At 46.4% G+C, this 23,491-nt stretch overlaps 1 protein-coding gene across 1 annotated transcript in view; it reads left to right on the top strand.

Moving 5' to 3' along the window:
• The window catches only part of CENPE (centromere protein E), a 70,841-nt gene extending 62,260 nt beyond the window's left edge, over positions 1-8,581 (top strand). The window contains exons 37-40 of the mRNA XM_060232648.1: positions 679-776; positions 3,363-3,522; positions 4,242-4,498; positions 8,240-8,581. Of these exons, the coding sequence (XP_060088631.1) occupies positions 679-776; positions 3,363-3,522; positions 4,242-4,498; positions 8,240-8,352 (628 nt within the window). The 3' untranslated portion in view covers positions 8,353-8,581. The remainder of the gene's footprint in view (positions 1-678; positions 777-3,362; positions 3,523-4,241; positions 4,499-8,239) is intronic.
• Positions 8,582-23,491: the final 14,910 nt, after the last annotated feature.

Raw genomic sequence — 23,491 nt, 5'->3', positions numbered from 1 at the left:
CACCCTGTGAGGTGAGTGGGGCCGAGAGAGGACAATTCCTGTGAGAACTGTGGCTGACCCAAGGCCATTCCAGCAGCTGCAAATGGAAGAGTGGTTCTCCAATATAATCAAACCCGGTTCTCCAACATAAGAGTCCGCACACTTAACCACTACCCCAAACTAATAGAAATAAAGTACACAATTGTATCATCCCGAAACCATCCCCCCCCCCACCCCACCCTTGGGTCTGTGAAAAAATTGTCTTCCACAAAATTGGTCCCTGGTGCCAAAAAGGTTGGGGACCACTGTTTTGGAGCATGGATAGGTTTTTCAAGGCGGTTACACAGACTTCTGGAGGACAGGTCCACCAATGGTGACTGAAGGGGGACCTCCGTATTCAGAGGCAGAAAGCCTTTTTTTATATCAGTACTAGGGGGACACGTCAAAGGATTTTTAATGTATTTTATTAATATTCTAAGCTACCTTGAGCTCCATAAGAAAGAAAGGCAGCTAATAAATAGTTTAAATAAAAAAGGAAGGAAGGTGTCGGCCCTCCAGGGTCGGCCACTGGGCGGAACAAGTAGCTATACCGGATAGACCACTGGTATGATCCAGCAGGGCTGCTCTTAACATCTGTATGAAACTTTTAAGTATTGAATGAGGATGGTAAATCACGCTAAGACTGGTATTTCTTACTAGAATGGCAAACGCAAAAGCTCTCGCAGATCACAGGGACGAACAGTTAAGAAAACTAAAGGAAGACCTGCGCAAGGCGCAACGTGAGCAGGACATGACAAGTGAGTACAACATCAGCATCTAGGCCTATCAAACGGCACAAAGTGTGGGGTTTTGCCAAGAATATGATGGGACTTTCAAGTGGGCAACTGAAAGAAGAGAACTGACTGGAAAATAGAGACTTTCAATTTAATATGCACAGAATAAGCAGGGTTCTTGAACAAATCCCTGCCTCTGCACTCAAGGTCCTGGTGGCTCCGTAAAGCCATCTGATGAAGTTCCCATCTGAAATTGTGGAGCTTTTTTCGTTATATCCTCTGGGTTGGTCCTTGTGATGGCATCAAAACTGATCTGTGGTTTTTACAGAAGCCTTTTTCAAAATTTGAAGATCTAGAACAAGGGTGTCAAACTCATTTGTTATAAGGGCCGGAACTGACGTAAAAGAGACCTGTTGGGCCAGGCCATGTGTGTACATATTTAAGATTAGATAGCAGATATATAAATTTTATAAAGAACACAAATATATATATTTTAAAAAACTTAAAACATGCTTAAAACGTTAGCACTCATTGGTCTTAAAGGTGCTTTCTTTGTATTTCTCCCATAGGATCCAGGGAACTGGGCAAAAGAAGCTCTGGCTCTTTCCCTCCTTCCCCAGGGACTGTGGGGGGGGGGGGAGCCTCAGTCAATAGAAGGAATAGAGTCTTGGCTCAGTAGTTCTGCTGTGTCATTGAGAGAGCCTGGCAAAGCAAGCTCTGCCTCCCCGCCCCTTCCTCCCCAAGACAAGAGCCTCAGCCAATGGAGAAAATAGAAGAACTGCAGATTTATACCCCACCCTTCTCTCTGAATCGGAGACTCAGAGCGACTTATAATCTTTTTTATCTTCCTCCCCGACAACAGACACCCTGTGAGGTGGGTGGGGCTGAGAGGGCTCTCACAGCAGCTGCCCTTTCAAGGCTTTGCTTTATAGCTCCCGTGCAATTGAGCAAGCCTTGCAAAGCAAGCTGTTATGCAGAAGGAAGCAAGAGAGAGGGAGAAGGAAGCAGATGACAGGCAGTTGCTCGGGGGCCTGACAGGAGCCCTCCGGGGGCCTGATTCGGCCCCTGAACTGCATGTTTGACACCCCTGGTCTAGAATGCTCTGATTAAAATTCCGGCCCTGCAGTCTTGAATGTGCGCATTCGTGATTTAGTTTAAAAAGTGAAACCAAGACACACCTGTGTACTTTGGGAACAACGAGCGGCCTTCAGCATTTGAGATAGTCCTGTTCCCAATCTACTGTGTCACTTACACATGCTGGGAGGCTGGCATATTTCCTCACCGTTCCTGTTTATCGATGAAAATATTTATATTCCACCTTACCTTGTAGGTCAAGCTGGCTTACAATAATGCTTAAGACTCTTTTGGTTTTTAAAAAGAAATCAGAAATAAGATAACAGAGCCCGAATCTCACACACCCCTCCAGCTCTTAAAAGATGCCTGCCAATTCAAACTCCCCTAGAAGCCCTGGGTAAGCAGGCAGGGCTTGCAGTGCCTCCTGAGGATCGCCAAGGCGGGGACCCCCTCACCTCTTCAGGGAGTTTGTTCCACGGAGCCGGAGCCACCATGGGAAAGGCCTGGGCTCTGGTCTATGCCAGACAGGCCACCCTGAGTGGCGGAATGGCCAACAGATAGCTGCCCAGGACTTTTTTTGTAGCAGGAATTCATTTGCATATTAGGCCACACATCCCTGATGTAGTCAATCCTCCTGGAACTTACAGTAGGCCCTGTAAGAAGAGCCCTGTAAGTTCTTGGAGGATTGGTGACATGGAATCATAGAGTTGAAAGGGACCTCCAGGGTCATCTAGTCCAACCCGCTGCACAATGCAGGAAACTCACAAATGCCTCCCCCTGAATTCACAGGATCTTCATTGCTGTCAGATGGCCATCTGGCCTTTGTTTAAAAACCTCCAAGGAAGGAGACCCCACCACCTCCCGAGGAAGCCTGTTCCACTGAAGAATCGCTCTAACTGTCAGGAAGTTCTTCCTAACGTTGAGCTGGAAACTCTTTTGATTTAATTTCAGCCCACTGGTTCTGGTCCTACCTTCTAGGGCCACAGAAAACAATTCTACACCATCCTCTATATATGACAGCCCTTCAAGTATTTGACGATGGCGATCATATCACCTCTCAGCCGCCTCCTCTCCAGGCTAAACATCCCCAGCTCCTTCAACCTTTCCTCACAGGACTTGGTCTCCAGACCCCTCACCATCTTCATTGCCCTCCTCTAGTCCAACCCCCTGCACAATGCAGGAGACTCACAAATACCTCCCCCTAAATTCGCAGGATCTTCATTCCTGTCAGATGGACATCTAGCTTTTGTTTAAAATGCAAAGAAGTTCCTGCTGCCTGAAAAGCCCTGTAGCTTCCTGATGATTGTAGTTGGCTAGGCAATTGTCTAGGGTGTCAGCCTTCTGGGGGTGCCAGATTGGGCATGCCCATATGACTCAGTGACATTAGTGGGGTGGGGAGGGGGAGCAGAAATTTGCCTCGTCTAGGGAGCCAGACAATCTAGGGTCAGCCCTGGTTGCTCATCAGAGGCAGCTGCTCTGCTGTGGTGCAGTTTAGATTTCTGTTTCTCATAGAGCCTCTGCTGAATTGTTTTCCAGTCATGTGCAGCCAAGACATTCCTCAGCCACCCCTGTCAATAACTTGCGGTGGCGGAAGCGGAATTGTACAAAACACTCAGATGCTTGTGCTAAAATCGGAGCACGTTAAACTGCAGCGGGAGCTTGGCCAACTCAAGAAAGAACGCGAACTGGAGCTAAAGTGAGTCTTAAAAATGATCTGGGGTCTTTGTTTCCATTTATCGTTGCCTGCCTGTTTGAAGCTTAGGTTGTGTTGTTTTTTTCCCCTCTGGGGTGGTTTCTATACCAAGAAGAAAGGGTTTCCACAAGAAGGTATGACTGGATTCATTTGAGTAAAGTATTTGTTTGGCTGCCACTCTTAGACTACAGAGTGAGCAGGGCAGGCCCTAGCAAGCAACATCGAGGCCTAGATCCGACAGATCTGTTCCACTATTGGGGATGTCTTCCTCTGGCGTGAAGTGACTTCCCTGATGCAAAAGCCAAGCAGAAGCGGCTCCTTACACTGGAGAAAGACACTGCTGTCTTTCTCCAGATCCTCTGAGGCCAGCCTTATGCTGGTTCACCTTTCTTTTAAATTGGATGAGGTTGGCTGTTGGCCTGAGCTTTTGTGGAGGCGGGGCGGTAATTGTTTTATATCTTGGCAACCTTGTTTTACTTTTATCTGTTTCTTCCATTTGTTTTTATTCATTTAGTTTAGTTCATTCGATTTGTATCTTCCTGCTTGTTCTATTGCTGCTGTCCTTACAAAGTATTTTAACTATTTATTGCTGCTGGTCGTTTTTACTCTTCTCGCTCTGACTTTTAGTGTAAAACCCTTTTTTTCCTCTTTCTAAAAATAATGGTCTTTGTAGAGTTCACCTGAACTTTGAATGCTTACACACTTGTGTCTGCCTCTTTAAGAAACGAGCTCCATTTGAAAGAGGAAGTTAAGAAATGGAAGGAGCGAGCTCTGAAGATGAGAGAGAAATCAACAGTCACAAGCGAAGAGCCAAGGTTAAAATCTCCAAGGAAAACGGCACCTCCTTCATTAACAGAGCTGCCTTCGTCTCCTTCTAAGGAATGCTCCTTCCAGCCAGCCCTGGCATTGGATACACCAACTGCACAGTTGAATTGTCCAACAATGTTTTTTGATAATTCACGCTTGGGGACCTTTAACGGTAGGTAACTTAGGATGCGCTTTGAGCATACTTGGCTTCATCGGAGCCTTTCCTTGCATATTGTCCATATTTAGATTTATCCCCTAATTACAGGCGACTTGAACGGCGCTCTTTAAGACCGAACCGCATGGAGCTTTTCTGGATTGACCCGTACGAAACTTGTTCGCGAGTTACTTGAACGCTCCATTTCCTTGGTGGTTGATCAGTTTCTCACATCAAGATTGTAGCTCTGGCCGTGGCCTGGATAGCCCAGGCAAGCCCGATCTCATGAGATCTCGGAAGCTAAGCAGGGCTGACAAGTACTTGGATGGGAAAGACCGCCTTGGAATACCAGGGCTGGAAGGCAGGGGCAGGCTGTATCAAGCCACTTTTCTGAATGTCCACCATGCCCCAGTAGGGGTCCACCAGAAGCTGCCATGACTTCCAGGCATGCATGCATACACACACAATACAAAAATACTTAAAAATAAAAAAGACTGTGGCTCTGAAAGCTCCTGTGCAACAAGACAGCAGTGGTACTTTTGTTTTCCAGTTCAGTGAGTTTTTGGGCCTAACCCTTCTTTCTTGCCTCTGAGTGGGTAAAATTACAGCCTTAATAGGCATACCAAAAGGTAAAGGCCAAACAAAACTAACCTTTGAGTGCAAGGTTGGCTGAATAATAATAATACTTTTTATTTATATCCCGCCCTCCCCGCACAAGCAGGCTCAGGGCAGCTCACAACATACAAATGCAATACAATAAAATCATAAGTAGCAATAAAGTCATCATAAATCAATTTACAGATTATATTAAAATTAACATTATGGTGCTATAATAGGTCTTTCATAAGTTCAATGGCAGAAAAAAACATATCCAGCGGCACTTTCTTAGCTCGGTATCAGGCGAAGGCTATTTTGAAGAGGTAGGTCTTACAGGCCCTGCGGAATTGGTGTATACATCGCAGGGCCCGTACCTCCTCCGGGAGTTGATTCCACAGCAGTGGAGCCGCAATGGAGAAGGCCCGGTCCCGGGTGGTCTTCAATCTGGCCTCCCTTGGCCCAGGGATATTCAGCTGGTTCTTTCCAGCTGACCTCAGCGCTCTCTGGGCCTCATACTGCCATGCGGCTTCTTGGAGCTCTCTAGTTTCAAGTCCAGGCTGTTTCTGGTCCTCTAACTGCACTGCACCTGTTGATAATGAAACGCAATTAGGAGTGCATTCTTTAAAATAAAGTACAACACCCTTGGGGTAGGTGGCATGTTCACGTGTTTGGGAGACCCGGGCTCTGAATTGTCTTGATTTTTTGTTGTCGTCGAATAGGGGTGCTCGTTCAGCATAACCTCCAAAATGCCTTTTTAAACCGAGGCGCAAGAGGAGCCAGCCCAGGACCGGCTGGGGAGGCTGGAGCTGACAGCTTCATGCGTGCCCCACCTAAACCTTTCTTGCAGCAAGCTTGGAGAAAGTGTTTAAAAAGATTGCCTTCTCTTTCCTTAAGGGTGAACTTGCCCCTTTGGAGTTCACTTGCAGCACGGCTTGCAAAAGGCGTTTAAAGGGATTGTGTTCCTTTTAAATGCCTCCCCCCCCCTGCATTGGAAGCAACGGAGGATGAGGGCACCTTCTTCTGGGGCCCATAGAACTGGATCCCCTGGTCCAATGTTTTTCAAACTTGGGGGGGGGGGGGTGGTTAGAGCAGAGGCACCAGCAGCTATGCTGCAGATTTGGTGGCTCTACCTCCAAAAAAGCCTGCCCCAGCTACCCCTGGCTTGATTCCCCATAATAGCCTGACCAGAATGGTCCCCCTTGGGTATAAAGGAGCTGAAAATATTCAGAAATCCCAAATACCATACCAGTGTTGAGATTTAGGAATATTGGGAAATACTGATATTTTCCGAGTTCAGTATACCTGAACCCAGAAAATGTTGATTTCTTAAAAAAAAAAAAAAACCCACCCTACTCTATCGTTAAAGTGTTTTTAAAACCTTGGGGAAAGGGCTATTGCTCAGTGGTAGAGTGTCCGTTTGGCAAGCAGAAGGTCCCAGGTTCAATTCCTGGCATCCAGGCCCGTAGCCACGGGGGGGGGGGGGGCACGGCCCCCCCACCCAACCCCCCCCTGGACCTTTGTTGCCCCTCCTTTCCCCAGCCCCCACTCTCTCTGCCGCCACTTTTGTCCCCGCGGCTCTGGCAGCCCCACCCCCCTCCACGCGAAACCTCTTCCTCCCACCCACCCAGTGGGCAAAAGAGTAAAGAGCAGGCTCCGGGGGCTCCTGCAAGGCACCCCCCCCCCTTGCCGATCGGCAGAAAAAGCCACTCCGAAGCTGGCTTTCCAGAGCAATCAGCAAGTTCAGCTCTGGTATCCAGTCCTTGCTATCTGATTCATTGAGGGCATGCTATTAGTTAGCAAAGTCATACCATCCTATCGGAGCTTCTGATCTTCAGAGCACCTCTGTCTTAGATCATTTTAACTTTAGGGGCATGTGACTGAGATGAATACAAATGATAAATGTGGTCTCCAAATATTTGGAGGAAAAAAAAATGTTTGAAAGAATAATTGTAGGCCCAGCGTCCTCGGGAGGGGGGGGGGGCGGTGCAGGGAAGGGAAGGCAAGGAACATTAACAACCATCATCAATAGCCATCCTTACAGTTACCTTTGGATTAAAATTGGCCACAATTTCATTGGTTGCAGCTGCAAGAAGCCTTGGTACAGCATGAGTCAAACAGATCCCAGCATCAACTGACCCACCCGCTAGTCAATGAACTCCAGCGCCACCCCAGCCCCCTTACTAATGTGGGGGAAACCATGGGATAGTAGGATCGCTCGATTCCACAGGGACGACTGCCCCTGTGTGTGGTATCCCCTTCCACTGGGAGTGGGTAACCCCGACAGCCCGACTGGATGCGTCACTTGATAGCCCTCCCCTCTGCAAATCCCTTAAGGGGACCCCCAGAAGAGTGGGTTTTCCTAAAATGGATCCGACCTCATGCTGATACGACCCCTAGACCAGGTGAGACCCGGATGGTGCGAAAGTGCCTTTTTAACTGCCTGCCGGCACTCAACTCCTCCCTCGGTCCTGCTGACTGGGGCTTGACCCCAGGAAAGGGCTGGTCAATGACCCTCTAGTGCCACAGCCCCTCAGCCGACCACGGAGCCAAGCCCAACATTGCTGGATAAAGCCAGCTGACAGATGCTTAGCTGCAGTCTTCCCTCCCCTCCCCCCTCATGCGCCTGCCAACAGGGCCCCTGGTGATAAGTCCGTGGTCTTGGCACGTAGCGGGAGTGTCGTGATCAGAAGCTTCCAGATCCAAGAGACAGCAGACTTAAAATATTTTCCTCTTACACAGACCTTGCAGCTTGTTTGCGATCCTTGTCTGCCTGCCTTGGCACCATAAATCTCTTGATCGTGCCTGCCCAGAACAGCTCTTAGGCATCCCATTGCAAAATGTAGTTTAGTCCTCAGCTGCACACAGTTAACGGTGCAATTGCATACTGTACTTGACAGGGCTTTTGTGACCTACCGTATTGATGAAGTTCTTGCCTTTTTTCTACTGATAACAGTTTATAAATGGACGAATAATACTGTGCTGTATGAACCTTAGGGTCAAAGTCTAAGAGGCCTGGGCGCGTCTGCCACAGGTGGCTATTTTCTGAACAACTTTTTGTTGTTTTCTAATACTACAAGTAATTTTAGGGAATATATTAGATTACAGATTTTTAAATTATTAGTTAAAGTAATTGCTGCACTTTTTTTTTTTATCTCCCAACAGACGTAAGGTTTGCCAGTAGTGAGTCCACAGAAACAGCATCTTCAGAAGACACTTTTAAAAGCTGGGTGGCAAAAGCGAAAAAAGACCCCCCCGCCGAGTGCAAGACACAATAACACCCTGCTTCTTTTCGTAGCTCGTTCGTTGCTTTTGTGGACTGTAATCTTTCAGGTTATCCAGGAACTTCATTTTCTCCAGCACCGAGCAAATAGGCAGCCCTATCAGTCACATTTGGTGGGTTTATCTTTGTGTGTGTTTGGATTTTTTTGGCTCTTTACCACTTGTATGTCCATATTTGTATTTTTTTATAGCTCTGAATAAAGTTCAAATAACTGTTTTGTGCAAGAACTTGGGTTATTTATTGAATTGAAATATTTACATCCCACTTTTTCCCGAGCTAGCCTTTCTCAAGTGTGTCTCTGAAATCTAGGATGATTCTTTTAGTTGTTTCTATTGCAGTTAAGTCCTCATGTTTCCCCGCTAAAGAACAATACCCAATGCTAACAATAGAGGGCCCTCGCAGTTACCTCATTCCTTAATTGACTTTGAGTGGGCATAGAATCAGTGTCACGACTCAGGGGGCTATTACCAATTGCTGTCACCACTCTGGGTTAAGAGCTCCCCTTGAGGGAAGGCCCAGAGTACCCTCCCAAGCCCTTCAGGCCTCCTGTAGCTTAGGCCAAATAATAGGCGTGAGGACCAGGCAGAGTAAACAACAACGGCGAAAAGGTTTATTTTAGTGCAATATAAATTAACAAGGTGCATAAAACAGTAAAAGAGTGAAGAGAAAATAAACAAATGCCCTAATGCTTCTATCTATACAGTCCCTACTTAATACCCACATTTACCCCCTTCCAGCTCAATCTTCCAAGGAAAGAACACCCACTTCCTGGGCTTGGCCTTTATATATTCTCTTCCCAGGCCCCACCCCTCTCTGGGCCTGTTTCCCTCCAAAACCCTCGCTACCCAATCAGGACAGGGGATCCTGGGAGATGTAGGCTTTCCCCAGTAACTCCTAAGCAGGCTTCCCTAGGCCCAGGATCATGACAGACAGAAAACATGCAAAGGTAATGTTAATAACAGTGCAATCCTGAGTTGCATCTTTCTAAACTAGTTTACTTCAATTGACTTAGAAGGGTATAACTCTGTAGAATTGCACTGTAAAACTCCCCAAGTACATTGCATGTATTAACTCTGATGAACGGAACTTCGACACTCAAAAACACACACCTGGGAAAACTTGTAGGTCTTTAAGGTGCTACTGGACTTGAATCTTGCTCTAATATTAAGTCTGAACAACTAATCAACACTTTGTCTATGTAAATAATATGTAAAGGAAATCCGGTCAGAAAACATAATTACGAATTAACCAAACTGCAAATTTAACATGTTTGAAATATTTATCCAGATTAAATGGGCAATCCCTCTTTGAAAGACAATGTGAAGAAATGGTTTTTGACTTCAGAGTTCGGGTTTGGTAACAGTGAAATTGTCACCTTGTACCTTAGCTGGAATTTAGCACCTAAAAAGGACACAGCATCTTGGGCAGTGAGAGAAGGTAGATTTGATCTTTTAGGAGACATCAGGGGGAAATTCTTTGATCCACAAGGGACGGGCAAACAGAATAAAATCTTTTGATATGGAGGGAGCAGGTCCATTTTGGCTGACTCCAGCTGGAAGGAGGAATTCTCACACCTGAGTTCCTGCTGATGAACAGACAAAGTGTTCCCTGGACAAAAGACCATGGTAATGGGAAGCTTTAGATCACTATTAAGTTAGTCAAGTCAAGTTTGTTATAATCCAAGGTAGGGCCATAACTAGGTGGGATCCTGGAGGCAGTGCCCCCTCCCAAGTACGCCGGACACACCCTCTCCCGATCCCCCAACCCCTTCTACTGTTTATGCTTCACTAATTAAATTACTGTTGCCAGCACCCCCTTGAGGAAAAGAAAACCCAGATACGGGCCTGATCTGAGATCAGAATTCAGAGTCAAAGTCAGCAAACATTTACATTGGTTCCATATCTTAAATACACTAGATAACTCTAAACCTAAAAATGCAATACTGGGTTAAAATATTAAGACTGGGTCATATGCGGCTTCTGTCTAATTAAGCATGCCTGAGCACAAAATCTGGCTACTTTAAGGGTCATTTTGTTACAACAATCTCCAAGGAGAGAAATATAAAACTGATTAGTTCTGCCTGGGAAATTGGATAAAATTGGAGTAATAAATATTTTGAATATTCTGGTAAAATGACAGTTATAATAAAACATGCTCAATTTACCATATCTGAGTGGCACAAGCAGAGACGTTTCTCATACAGAGCAGGATATTCAATTGGGTAAGGGTGAAGGTTCTGCAGTGTCCAGGGTATTCTAGCATAAAGAGGTAAGCGGGTGAGGTAAAATTCTGATTGCGTTTCTCAACAACTCGCACAAGATGGGCTTTAACTGTCCAACTGAAGGAAGGTATCTCATAATCTCTGCTTGATTATAGTTTTAGCTCCTTGATAGCCAAGAGATGCAAGTGAGCTATGCTGGAAGAACCTAAACATTGAAGTTTGTCCCCTATTGCCTCTGATCACCTTGAATGAAAACCATCTACCAGAATTACAGAAGTTAAACTAGAAGGGTGAAGATTTAGCTTGCGTCCAAACCTGTGATTTGAGGTTACCAAGCCTGCTTCTAGTCGGAGCATGGCATTGGATACACATCAAGGTACTCCAAAAGGATCTTAAAATTTCAGGCGGAAACAGCATTTTCGATTATCTCTATGTAAACAGACTTGTAATCCGTACAAAAGTTGGGGCACAACCTTGCCCTGAAAAACTTTGAATGCATGAGGGATGGGAGAGCCTCCTTTTATGTGGAAAAATCTTCAGGTTGCTAAAGCTGATTTTTGAGTAGATTCCCAAACCTTAGAAATTGGAGCAGCCCATGTGCTGGAGGATTGAAAGGCAACACCTAGACAGCTGAACACTTTTCTTGGTCAGTCTTGTGACCATTGATCTATGTCTAGTGGATTTTTTTAGCAAACACAAGTATTTTTGCTTTAGAAATGTTAACTTCTAAGCCAGGGCTGAGGCTGATGGGATTTGTAGGCAAAAAACATCTGGAGAGCTACCGTTGGCCACCCTTGTTCTAAGCTAAAGAGTCCACCTTAGAATAAGACCAGCTAGCCCCTGTATAGAAGAAGGGTAAGGAGAACTGAATGTTTATACCTTTCTTTTACGTTCCTTGCTCAATCCATTGCTATGCTGAGAAAATGTGTGTGTGAAATGGCCTTTTAATAACTTCTTATACTATTTTGAATGTTGGTAGTTAGAGAGCACAAAAGTAGGCTTGAAACTCAACATAAAAAAAACTAAGATCATGGCATCCGGCCCCATCACACCCTAGTAAACAGAAGGGAAAGACATGAAAGTCATGACAGACTTCACATTTCTGGGATCCAAGATCACTGCAGATGGTGACTGTAGTCATGAAATTAAAAGATGTTTGCTCCTTGGGAGGACAGCTGTGGCAAACCTGGGCAGTATAATAAAAAGTAGAGACATCATCCTGCCAACAAAAGTCCATATAATCAAAGCTATGGTATTCCCAGTAGTAAGGAAGGCCGAGCGCAGAAGAATAGATCAGGGGTGGCCAACGGTAGCTCTCCAGATTTTTTTTTATCTACAACCCCCATTGTTTTTTACCTACAACCCCCATTGGCCATGCTGGCTGGGGCTGATGGGAGTTGTAGGCAAAAACCTCTGGAGAACTACTGTTGGCCACTCCTGGAATAGATGCTTTTGAGCTGTGGTGCTGGAGAAGAATGTTGAGAGTCCCTTGGACTGCAAGAAGATCAAATCAATCAGTCCTAAGGGAAATCAACCCTGACTGTTCCCTGGAAGGTCAGGTGCTGAAGCTGAAGCTCAAATACTTTGATCACCAAACGAGAAGGCAGCACTCACTGGAGAAGATCCTGATGCTGGGAAAGACAGAAGGCAAAAGAAGAAGGGGACGGCAAAAGATGAGATGGCTGGACAGCGTTACTGATGTAACTAGCACGAATTTGAGCAGACTTCAGAGGATGGTGGAAGACAGGAGGGCCTAGTGTGACTTGGTCCATGGGATCGCAAAGAGTTGGACTCAACTGTGCGACTGAACAACAACCAAGTTGTTTTCCGTACCATGTAGACCTCTACGGTGTGAACAGGCTATTCAAAACAGGTGCTGGCGGAAGACAGGCCAGTTAACTAAACTGCTCCTTCCCTGAGAGTGTACAAGTGCTATAAGATATCCCTATAGTAACCTGTCACTGTGAAGTGACAGATTTAGGCACTAGGAGGAGTTTTAGAATGACAATATCCTAGGAAAGTGGGAATATTGGCCCTTTGGCAGGTAACTCCTAAAATGACCAGGTGGTGGCAGTAACATTGAAAGAGCAAGAGAAAACGCTGTATAAAATTCTGGTCATCACCACACCTCAAAAAAGATATTATAGCACTGGGAAAAGTGCAGAAAGGGGCAATTAGAATGATTAAATGGTTGGAACACTTTCCCTAGGAAGAAAGGTTAAAGCGCTTGGGCTCTTTAGCTTGAAGAAAACGATGACTGAAGAGTGACATTGATAGACGTTTACAAGATTATACATGAGATCTTTGGAGATCTGGTCTTTGGAGGAGATAAGGATGGCCAAAGTTAATGAACAACTTGAAGCCATGGGGGCCAGACTGGTCAAAGTGATGAAAGAATCAATAACTAAAAATATTAAAGAATTGAGAAAAGACATTAAATCAAGTGCAGAAGCAGTGAAGACAAATTAAAAAAGAAATTGAGGATCTCCGAAAAGACTCACAAGCAACGCTAAATAAAATGCATGTAGCTGAAAATAAAGTAAAAGATCAAGATTCCATGATTACTAAGTTGCAGGAGAAAGTAGTTCTGCAAGACTGTAAGATAATGGAGAACCAGGTACATCTGAGAGGAGTTCCTGAAAATGAAGAATTCTCAGAGCGGCTCACAATCTCCTTTACCTTCCTCCCCCACAACAGACACCCTGTGAGGTGGGTGGGGCTGGAGACACCCTGTGAGGTGGGTGGGGCAGCAGCTGCCCTTTCAAGAGCTATGGCTGACCCAAGGCCATGCTAGCAGGTGCAAGTGGAGGAGTGGGGAATCAAACCCGGTTTGATGCCTAGCATCCAGACAAATCCCTGTAGAATTTCCCACCTGAAACCCAGGAGACTCTTGTCTGTGTACAGCCCAGTTGTTGTAACAAGAAAGAGCTAGCATGGTATAGTGGTTCAGAGAGGCAGATTCTAATCTGGAGAACCGGGTTCGATTCTGCACTCCTCCATATGAAGCCAGCTGAGTGACCTTGGATCAATCACAGATTGCTCAGAACTCTCAGCTAAAAACCCCAAGTCTAGCTCACTACCTGGCGGTGCATAATGCTGAGAGCCAGTTTGGTATAGTGGTCAAGAGCATAGACTCTAATCTGGGGAAATTGGGCTTGGGTCCCTACTCTTCCTCCACATGCAGCTGCTGGGTGACCTTGGATCAGTCACAGTTCTCACAGAGCTGTTGTCTCAAGAGCAGTTCTTGAAGAGCTCTCTCAGCCTCACCTACCTCACAGCGTGTCTTTTGTAGGGAGAGGAAGGGAAAGGAGATTGTGAGCCATTCTGGGACTCCAAGTGAAGGGGGAAAGGAAAGGTGCCCTGTGCAAGCACTAGTCGTTTCCAACTCTGGGGTGACGTTGCTTTCACAATGTTTTCACAGCAAACTTTTTACGGGGTGGGTTGCCATTGCCTTCCCCAGTCATCTACACTTTCCTCCCAGCAAGCTGGGTACTCATTTTACCGACCTCGGAAGGATGGAAGGCTGAGTCAACCTCAAGCCGGCTACCTGAAAACTCAGCTTCCACTGGGGATCGAACTCAGGTTGTGAGCAGAGCTTAGGACTGCAATACTGCAGCTTTAACACTCTGCGCCACAGGGCTCTAAGTGAAGAGTGGGGTATAAATCCAATCTTCTTGCTGTTCTTCTGCTCCTTCTCCTTCTCCTCTGCCAGTCAATCTTAGGGTCTCCGGGCTATACTACACACAATGCCATATGATAATAATAATTATAACAAGGATCCCAACCTGAGATCCTAAATCTGCATAAGAGAAGGCTCTTCACTGCCTGTTCAGTGCCCCGTTTTCTCTTTCTCTTCTGCCTGGCCACTCTGTGCGCGTGTGCATGTGATGGCAAACTAACCATTTCCTGCTCTTAAAAGCCGAACAATGTTTAATCTCACAATGGATCTGGTTGTGCTCATGATAAGAGCAGCAATGACTCAGAAGCAGTCAGTTCCGTTTCCTATCTTGAAAGATGGTTATGGGATGCTGGGCGAAGTCAACCAAAGGTCCCTTGGCTACAAGTGACTATTTTCAGAAAGGTATCAACAAAGACCTCCCAAAGAGGGAAAGAGGAAGAAAAACTGATGAAGAAAAGAGGACCGGAGGGGTGGGGGTGGGGCGGAAACGAAGGGGAGATTGTTTTATGGTTTTTCCACAGGATTGTTTTGATATGAATTATCAACAAAGGAAGTACATCTTTGTCCCAACAAAAGAACACGGCTCTGGCTTTTTCTTTGCAAAGATCCAGATGTCTTTCTTCAAGACAAATCTTTTGTATACAAAACTGCACATTTAAGCAAATATTTTGTTCCTGAGAAAAGAACCTGCAGCTCTCTCCCCAGCTAGTACTTTGGTAGGGTTGCCAATCCCCAGGTGGGGGCAGGGAACCCCCCGGTTTGGAGGCCCTCCCCCCGCTTCAGGGTCATCAGAAAATGGGGGGGGGGAATGTTTGCTGGGCACTCCATTATTCCCTATGGAGACTGATTCCCATAGAGTATAATGGAAAATTGATACATGAGTATCTGCGGCTCTTGGGGATGGGCTGTTTTTTTAGGCAGAGGCACCAAATTTGCAGCACCTGGTACCCCTCCTCAGGGGGTCCAATTCTATGAGCCCCCAAAGAAGGTGCCCTTATCCTTCATTATTTCCAATGGAGGGAAGGCATTTAAAAGGTGTATGGTCCGTTTAAATGTGATGGCCAGAACTCCTTTTGAAGTTCAATCAAGCTTGTCACATTCTTGCTCCTGGTTCTGTTCCCAAGGTCTCCTGGCTCCACCCCCAAAGTCCCCAGATATTCCTTGAATTGGACCTGGCCACCCTATATTCTTAAGGTGCGCCTTGCCAGAGGCTGACCACATTTCAGAGAGCTCTGAGAGAAAGCAGAGAATAAGTGATATAAGGGTGAGGTTTGGCTTTCTAAGCAGCTGGGGAAGTTGCTGAGAATTTCTGAGTTTGTGTGACTGCTGAAAATTCTGAGTTTGTGGTTGCTGGGGAACTGCTGTCTGTTTGGTTTGAGGGGGCTGCAGGTGATTGAAGGTGATTGTTGTTGATTGATTAGGAGTGGCTGTGTTCCCCACCCTCTTTGCATTATTAAGCTGCGCCTTGCCAGAGGCTGAGCACATATCAGAGAACTCTGAGAGACAGCAGAGAAGAAGTGCTATAAGAGTGAGGTTTGTCTTTCTAAACAGCTGGGGAAGTTGCTGAGAATTTCTGAGTTTGTGTGACTGTGTGATTGCTGAAAATTCTGAGTTTGTGGTTGCTGGGGAACTGCTGTTTGTTTGGTTTGAGTGGGCTGAAGGTGATTGTTGCTGATTGATTAGGAGTGGCTGTGTTCCCCACCCTCTTTGCATTATTAAGCTGCGCCTTGCCAGAGGTGCGAGCCTTTGGCGCGAACTAAAGGGCTCTTGGCCTGTGGCTCTTGGTCTGTGGCTGGGGGCTGTGTAAGGACCAGGAATCCAGATCCCTATTTCCTTGTGTTCCCAATAAGGTAAGTTGACCCTCGAGAAGGGGAGCCACATAAACAAACAGGATTTAAAAGGGGACTGTATATTTTTTAAAAAGCTATCATGAAGGTAAAATGCCAGCAGGGGGTGGGTGCTTTCCAGTGTTTTGCACTGAGTGTCACTTGGGTGTGTTCTCGATGCAAGGAGCTCCTGGTCCTCAGGGAATGAGTTCGTACCCTTGAGGCCGAGGTGACTGACCTGGAGAAGCAGAGACAGTCAGTTAGGCACTCGGAGAAGACTCTTGGGGACATATTAATGAGCCCCACTCTGAACGTGGCAGCCCTGTTGCTACCAGGGAGCATGAGGGTTGAGAGGGAACAGGGCACCGTGCTGAGGATAAGGGGAATGCTCCCTCAGAAGGAACCTCTTCTTCAGTTGGTGAGCGGGTATCCTTTTGCACCAAGGAACCATCCCTGGGCAGGGAGAGAGAGGGGGGTCTTGGTAGTTGGCGATTTAATCCTTAAGCAAGTAGACAGCTGGGTGGCAAAACCGCGTACTGACCATATGGTGACTTGCCTGCCTGGTGTGAAGGTAGCGGACATTACACATGTTGTAGATAGGCTGATAGATAGTGCTGGGGAGGAGCCAGTGGTCATGGTGCATGTTGGCACCAATGATGTGGGGAAATGCAGTCGTGAGGTCCTGGAGGAAAAATTTAGGCTGCTAGGCGGGAGACTTAAGGCTAGGATATCCAAGGTAGCCTTCTCAGAAGTGCTACCTGTTCCACGTGCAGGACTGGAGAGACAGGCACAAATTAGAAGTCTCAATGTGTGGATGAGACGATGATGTAGGGAGGAAGGGTTTAAGTTTGTTAGGCACTGGGATGCTTTCTGGAACAAGTGAGAGCTGTACAAAAGAGATGGTCCCCACTTGTCCCCAGACGGAACCAGGCTGTTGGCGCTTAAAATCAAAAAGGTGGCAGAGCAGTTTTTAAACTAAATCTTGGGGGAAAGCCGACAGGAGATTAAATGTCTCTGGTTTGGCAGGACTCATCTCAAAGAGATGAAGGGTTAGCTGTTACTTTTCTACCGGGTAATGGATCAGAGTTGTCCACTGAGATGGTGACAAACAGTATGGAGTGTCTGCCAAAGTCTCGAGGCAGCAGGAGGAAGGTTGCGGGCCTAGCTTGCCTGGGAAATTATAGATGTTTGTATACAAATGCTAGAAGTGTTCAAAGTAAAATTGGTGAGCTGGAAGGTTTAGTGTTGGGAGAAAACATAGACATTGTGGGAATTTCAGAAACTTGGTGGGATGAGCAGAATCAGTGGGACACGGTGATTCCTAGATATAAGTTATATTGGAAGGAAAGGGAGGGAAGGGTTGGAGGTGGGGTGGCTCTGTATGTCAGAGAGGGTATATGGTCCAGTAAGACTGAGGTCAGAGAATTAGATTCCCTTCTAGAAATGCTTTGGGTCGAAATAGAGGGCCCAAAAGGAAATTTAACTATGGGAGTTTGTTATCGCCCAACAAATCAATAGATAGAGGACGATTATAATATGATGGAAAGATTAAAGATAGCGGCTAAACATAAAAATTGTGTCGTAATAGGTGATTTTAACTACTCGCAGATTGATTGGGTCAATATGTGTTCTGGTCGAGAGAAAGAGATTGAGTTTCTAGATGCTCTCAATGACTGCTATGGAGCAGATGGTCTCAGAACATACCAGGGGTGGGGCGATCCTGGATTTGGTCCTAAGTAATGCCGAAGACTTGGTGAGAGATGTAAAAGTGATCACACTGCTTGGGAGCAGTGACCATAACATTGATTTCACCGTTTGTATAAATAGAGAGTTGCCCCAAACCACCAGCACAACCACATTTAACTTTAAAAGGGGTAAATTCTCTGAGATGAGGAGGCATGTGAAGAGGAAACTGAAAGGAAAGGTAAATACAGTTAAAACCCTTGGGGAAGCTTGGAGGCTATTTAAAACTACAATCCTAGAAGCAAAGATAAAATATATACCACAAGTTAGGAAAGGCACAAACAGGTATAAGAAAAGGTCTGCATGGTTAACAAACAAAGTAATTGAAGCTGTAAAAGGTAAAAGGACTCCTTTAAGTAGTGGAAAGCTAGTCCAAGTGAGATTAATAAAAGGGAACACAGGCTGTGGCAAATCAAATGCAAGACTGTGATCAGGCAGGCAAAAATGGACCATGAGGAGCATATTGCAAAAAACATAAAGACCAACAATAAAATTTTCTTCAAGTATATTAGAAGCAGGAAACCAGCCAGGGAGGCAGTGGAGCCCTTGGATGACCAAGGGGTAAAAGCATTTCTGAAGGAGGATAGGGAAATGGCTGAGAAGCTGAATGCATTTTTTGCCTCCGTCTTCACTGTGGAAGATGAGAAGTGTTTGCCTGCTCCAGAACCACTTATTTTGGAAGGGGTGTTGAAAGACCTGAGTCAGATTGAGGTGACAAGAGAGGAAGTTCTACAACTGATAGATGAATTAAAAACTAATAAGTCACCAGGTCCGGATGGCATACATCCAAGAGTTCTGAAAGAACTCAAAGTGGAACTTGTGGATCTCCTGACAAAAATCTGTAATCTTTTATTGAAATCTGCCTCCGTTCCTGAGGACTGGAAGGTAGCAAATGTCACCCCCATATTTAAAAAATGTTCCACAGGAGATCCGGGAAATTAGAGGCCAGACAAGTCTGACTTCAATACCAGGAAAGTTGGTAGAAACCACTATCAAGGACAGAATGAGTAGGCATATTGATAAACACAAATTATTGAGGAAGACTCAGCATGGGTTCTGTAAGGGAAGATCTTGCCTCGCCTCACTAACCTTTTACATTTCTTTGAGGGGATGAACAAACATGTGGACAAACAGGAAACCCAATAGATGTTGTTTACCTTGACTTCCTGAAAGCTTTTGTTAAAGTTCCTCATCAAAGTCTCCTTAGTAAGTCATAGAGTAAAAGGAAAGGTCCTCTTGTGGATAAAAAACTGGCTAATTAATAGGAAGCAGAGAGTGAGTATAAATGGGCAGTCTTTGCAGTGGAGGACGGTAAGCAGTGGTGTGCCGCAGGGCTCAGTACTGGGTCCCATGCTCTTTAACTTGTTCATAAATAATTTGGAGTTGGGAGTGAGCAGTGAAGTGGCCAAGTTTGCAGATGACACTAAATTATTCAGGGTGGTGAGAACCAGAGAGGATTGTGAGGCACTCCAAAGGGATCTGTTGAGGCTGGGTGAGTGGGCGCCAATGTGACAGATGAGGTTCAATGTGGCCAAGTGCAAAGTAATGCACATTGGGGCCAAGAATCCCAGCTACAAATACAAGTTGATGGGGTGTGAACTGGCAGAGACTGACCAATAGAGAGATCTTGGAGTTGTGGTAGATAACTCACTGAAAATGTCAAGACAGTGTGCGATTGCAATAAAAAAGGCCAACGCCATGCTGGGAATTATTAGGAAGGGAATTGAAAACAAATCAGCCAGTATCATAATGCCCCTATATAAATCGATGGTGCGGTCTCACTTGGAATACTGTGTACAATTCTGGTCACCGCACCTCCAAAAGGATATTATAGCATTGGAAAAAGTCCAGGAAAGGGCAACTAGAATGATTAAAGGGTTAGAACACTTTCCCTATGAAGAAAGGTTAAAATGCTTGGGGCTCTTTAGCTTGGAGAAATGTTTCAAGTCTATTTAAGTTTATATCCCGCCCTTCCCACCCGAGGTGGCTCAGGGCGCTCACAACACATAAAAATCTAACATAATTTGAATTTAAAACATCTTACACAGTTAAAACAGTAAAATAATAAAACATATAGCAGCGGACTATCAAAACTACACTAAGCTTCCAGTGCCAGTTAATTATAAGCCAGCCGGAAGAGGGCTGTCTTACAGGCCCTGCGGAAATGGGCAAGGTCCCGCAGGGCCCTCACCTCTTCCAACAGTTGGTTCCACCAGAAAGGAGCCATTACAGAGAAGGCCCTGTCCCTGGTGGATTGCAGGCGGGCCTCCTTTGGCCCAGGGATAACAAGCCAAACGTCGACTGTGGGGTGACATGATAGACAAGATTATGCATGCGATGGAGAAAGTAAAGAAGGAAGTACTTTTCTCCCTTTCTCACAATACAAGAACACGTGGAAATTCAATGAAATTGCGGAGCAGTCAGGTTAAAACGGATAGAAGGAAGTACTTCTTTACCCAAAGTTTGATTAACATGTGGAATTCACTGCCACAGGAGGTGGTGGTGGCTACAAGCATAGCCAGCTTCAAGAGAGGGTTAGATAAAAATATGGAGCAGAGGTCCATCAGTGGCTATTAGTCACAGCGTGTGTGTATTTATTGGCCACTGTGTGACACAGAGTGTTGGACTGGATGGGCTATTGGCGTGTTCCAACATGGCTTCTCTTATGTTTAGGCTTCCCAACCCTCCCGCCCTGGCAGGGGATCCCAGAATTTCCACCCTCTTCCCCCGCTCCCCAAAAAACGGAAGCGGGGGGAGGGGGGAAACGGCGCCGGGGAGCATGACGAGCCGCCCCATCCCGGAGCGGGCGAGGCCGCCATGCCGCTGCCGCCCCCTCCCCGCCCACCGCAGCTGCTCCTCCGAAATGGGTCCAGGCTGAGCCCATCTTGGAGGAGCAGCCAAGAGGCGGCAGCAGCGCAGGGGAGGGCGAGGCAGGCCAGGAGCATGGCGAACCGCGAGTCCGGGCCCTTCTAGGACCCAGACTCGTGGCTCGCCATGCCCCCGGCCCGCCTCCACCCCCCCTCCGATTCCACCCCAGAGGCGGAGCGGAGCGGGCGAGGCCGCTGCGCCGCTGCCGCCTCTTCTCCGCTCGCCGTGGCTGCTCCTCCGAGATGGGCCACGCTCCCCGGTGCCGTTTCCCCCCCTCCCCCCTAACTCCACCCCAGTGTCTCCTGGCTCCACCCCCAAAGTCCCAGATATTTCTGGGGTTGGACTTGGCAACCCTACTTATGTTCTTATGTTATACTTTGGGCAGCCCCATCCTGAATAACCAAAAGCAGCAGTGCCCTGATGCCACATGTCAGCATCATATGGCCATTCTGCAGAGGGGGAATGAGTGACACACCTCCCTCTGAAAGCTGAACACTTAATGTGTGCACTGGAACCCCCTGGCTATCCTGGGCTCACTCATCAATCAAGGTGTGCTATGCTGCTGAACTCCTCCATGAATAGCACACGCACATGGGTGCAGGAAAGGAAAGGTCCCCTATGCAAGCACCAGTCATTTTTGACACTGGGGTGACGTTGCTTTCACAGCGTTTTCACAGCAGACTTTTTACGGGGTGGTTTGCCATTGCTTTCCCCAGTCATCTACACTTTCCCCCCAGCAAGCTGGGTACTCATTTTACCGACCTCGGAAGGATGGAAGGCTGAGTCAACCTTGAGCCGGCTACCAGAAAACTCAGCTTCTGCTGGGGATCAAACTCAGGTCGTGAGCAGAGCTTAGGATTGTAGTACTGCAGCTTTAACACTCTGCGCCACAGGGCCACTAACACGGGTATAGCCAACCACTAAATTAGGGTTGCCAGCCTCCAGGTGGGTGGCAGAGATACAAAGCAACGCTTCCATGTATAAAGTAGTCTCACTTGTGCTTCTGCAAGCTAACACAAATGAAGTTACTCTAACACAAAAATATAACTGGCCTTATCAACGTATATTTATAGCAAACGAAATATCAGCAGGAGAGAGCCAAACGCCCAATGACATTTTTTAAAAAATGACATTTTAAAAAAGTCCATAGAGGCAATTTCCCTTTTCTTAAGTCAATTGCATAGAAGGTGCGTGTTCAGTCTTCCATGAAGCAAACAGAACGAAGGACCACTTTAAGAACGCCAACGGGAATGGACGAATCTTGGCTGGTCAATGTAGATTCTTAGAAGCGCAAGAAATTTCTATTTTTACTGCCTAAGACCTAAATGAGGTATCTGGAAATTCAGAACCCATTTTCACCTTCCAGGCTTTCTCTAAACTCCAGTCATGCTGGCACTTCTCACTAAGATCCATAGCCTCAGTTTTTTACAGTTCCAGATACGTCAAGCTTCAAACACAGTCAAATAATAAATGTCATTGCACATCAACTACCAAGCACGGTCAGGTTTTGAAATATCAGAACTAGATATCAAACACTGAAACATCATGTTGAGCACCTCCCTCAAATATCTAAGGAGCATTTGGCAAACCAGTGTGGTGTAGTGGTTAAGAGAGCAGGACTAGTATCTTAGAGACCCAGGTTCGAATCCTCACTCATGGCATGGAAGCGCAGTGGGCGACCTTGGGACAGTCACACGCTCTCAGCCTAACCTACCTCACAGAATTGTTGTGCGGATAAAATGAAAAAGGAAAGAATTATGACCCATTGGGGGGGGAAGTGGGGCATAAAGGAGGGGGTAGCAGAAACACACAGGAATGCAGTTCCAGCTGGCTTGGCACCAGGGGGTGGGGCCTAATATGCAAATGAGTTCCTGCTGGGCTTTTAAGCTCTGGGTATAAATGTATTAAATTGGGGAGAAAGGCAGGATATAAATGTATTAAATAAACAAACAAATGTCATGGTATTCACCAAATATACAGCCAATAATAAGTGGGGTGTCAACTCACAATCCCTCATGGAGTTTTTAAACCAAGGGAGGAGCAGAGTTTGTTAGCCATCTCCTTTGCCTAACAACCCTTGGTCTCCCATCCAAGTCCTAACCACGACCAATCCTGCTAAGCTTCAAAGTTTAGGCTCTTCTTGGCTAGTCAGGCTGCTGTGGTGAATAATACACATTTAAAAAAAAAATCACCAAGGAGACATTTTTGGAAGTGCTCTTTGTATGGGGATGGAACTTCCACAGGAACTTGCCCAGATGTTCGGAGCAAAGCTGCACAGCTGTGCCACAGAACAAAGAGGGGACTAAATGGAGGGCTCAGAGATGGGAAGGTGAAAGGTGAAGGGCCTTGCGGAGCTTGAGAAGCGTGAACGGGGACTGAATAGCGGGATTGTCTGTCCCAAATTGCACCCCTTTCTACGGTCACATGGGCAAGAAAGAGTCTTTGATAATGTGCAGCGTGCTGGTCTTTAGAGGTCTCTAAATGGAGTGTTCTCTGCCTTTCCCAGACTCACTCAAGGCTTCTGGCTCAGTTCCCTGGCTGGGGAAGAGAAGGGGTGTTCTCTGTTGCAAACCAAACAGGCTGTTTGTGGTCAGTCTGAAATGTCAAAGGGACATTCTGGTGTGAAGGATGAGATAATGGGGGGAGCGGGGAGACTTGCCTCAAGATGGCTCAGGCCCTTTCCTAGCAGTTGAGCTGCTGCGACTGAGTTGGGGAAGGGGGAGACGTGCGGGTGGGTCCCAAAGGGAACAGGCGAAGCACTAGAAACACAACGGTTATTTTATGTATGTATAAACTC

Source organism: Heteronotia binoei, chromosome 2, assembly GCF_032191835.1.
Source record: "Heteronotia binoei isolate CCM8104 ecotype False Entrance Well chromosome 2, APGP_CSIRO_Hbin_v1, whole genome shotgun sequence".
Classification (NCBI taxonomy): domain Eukaryota; kingdom Metazoa; phylum Chordata; class Lepidosauria; order Squamata; family Gekkonidae; genus Heteronotia; species Heteronotia binoei.
The sequence above is the reverse complement of the archived record's forward strand: the minus strand, read 5'-3'. Positions and strand labels throughout refer to the sequence as shown.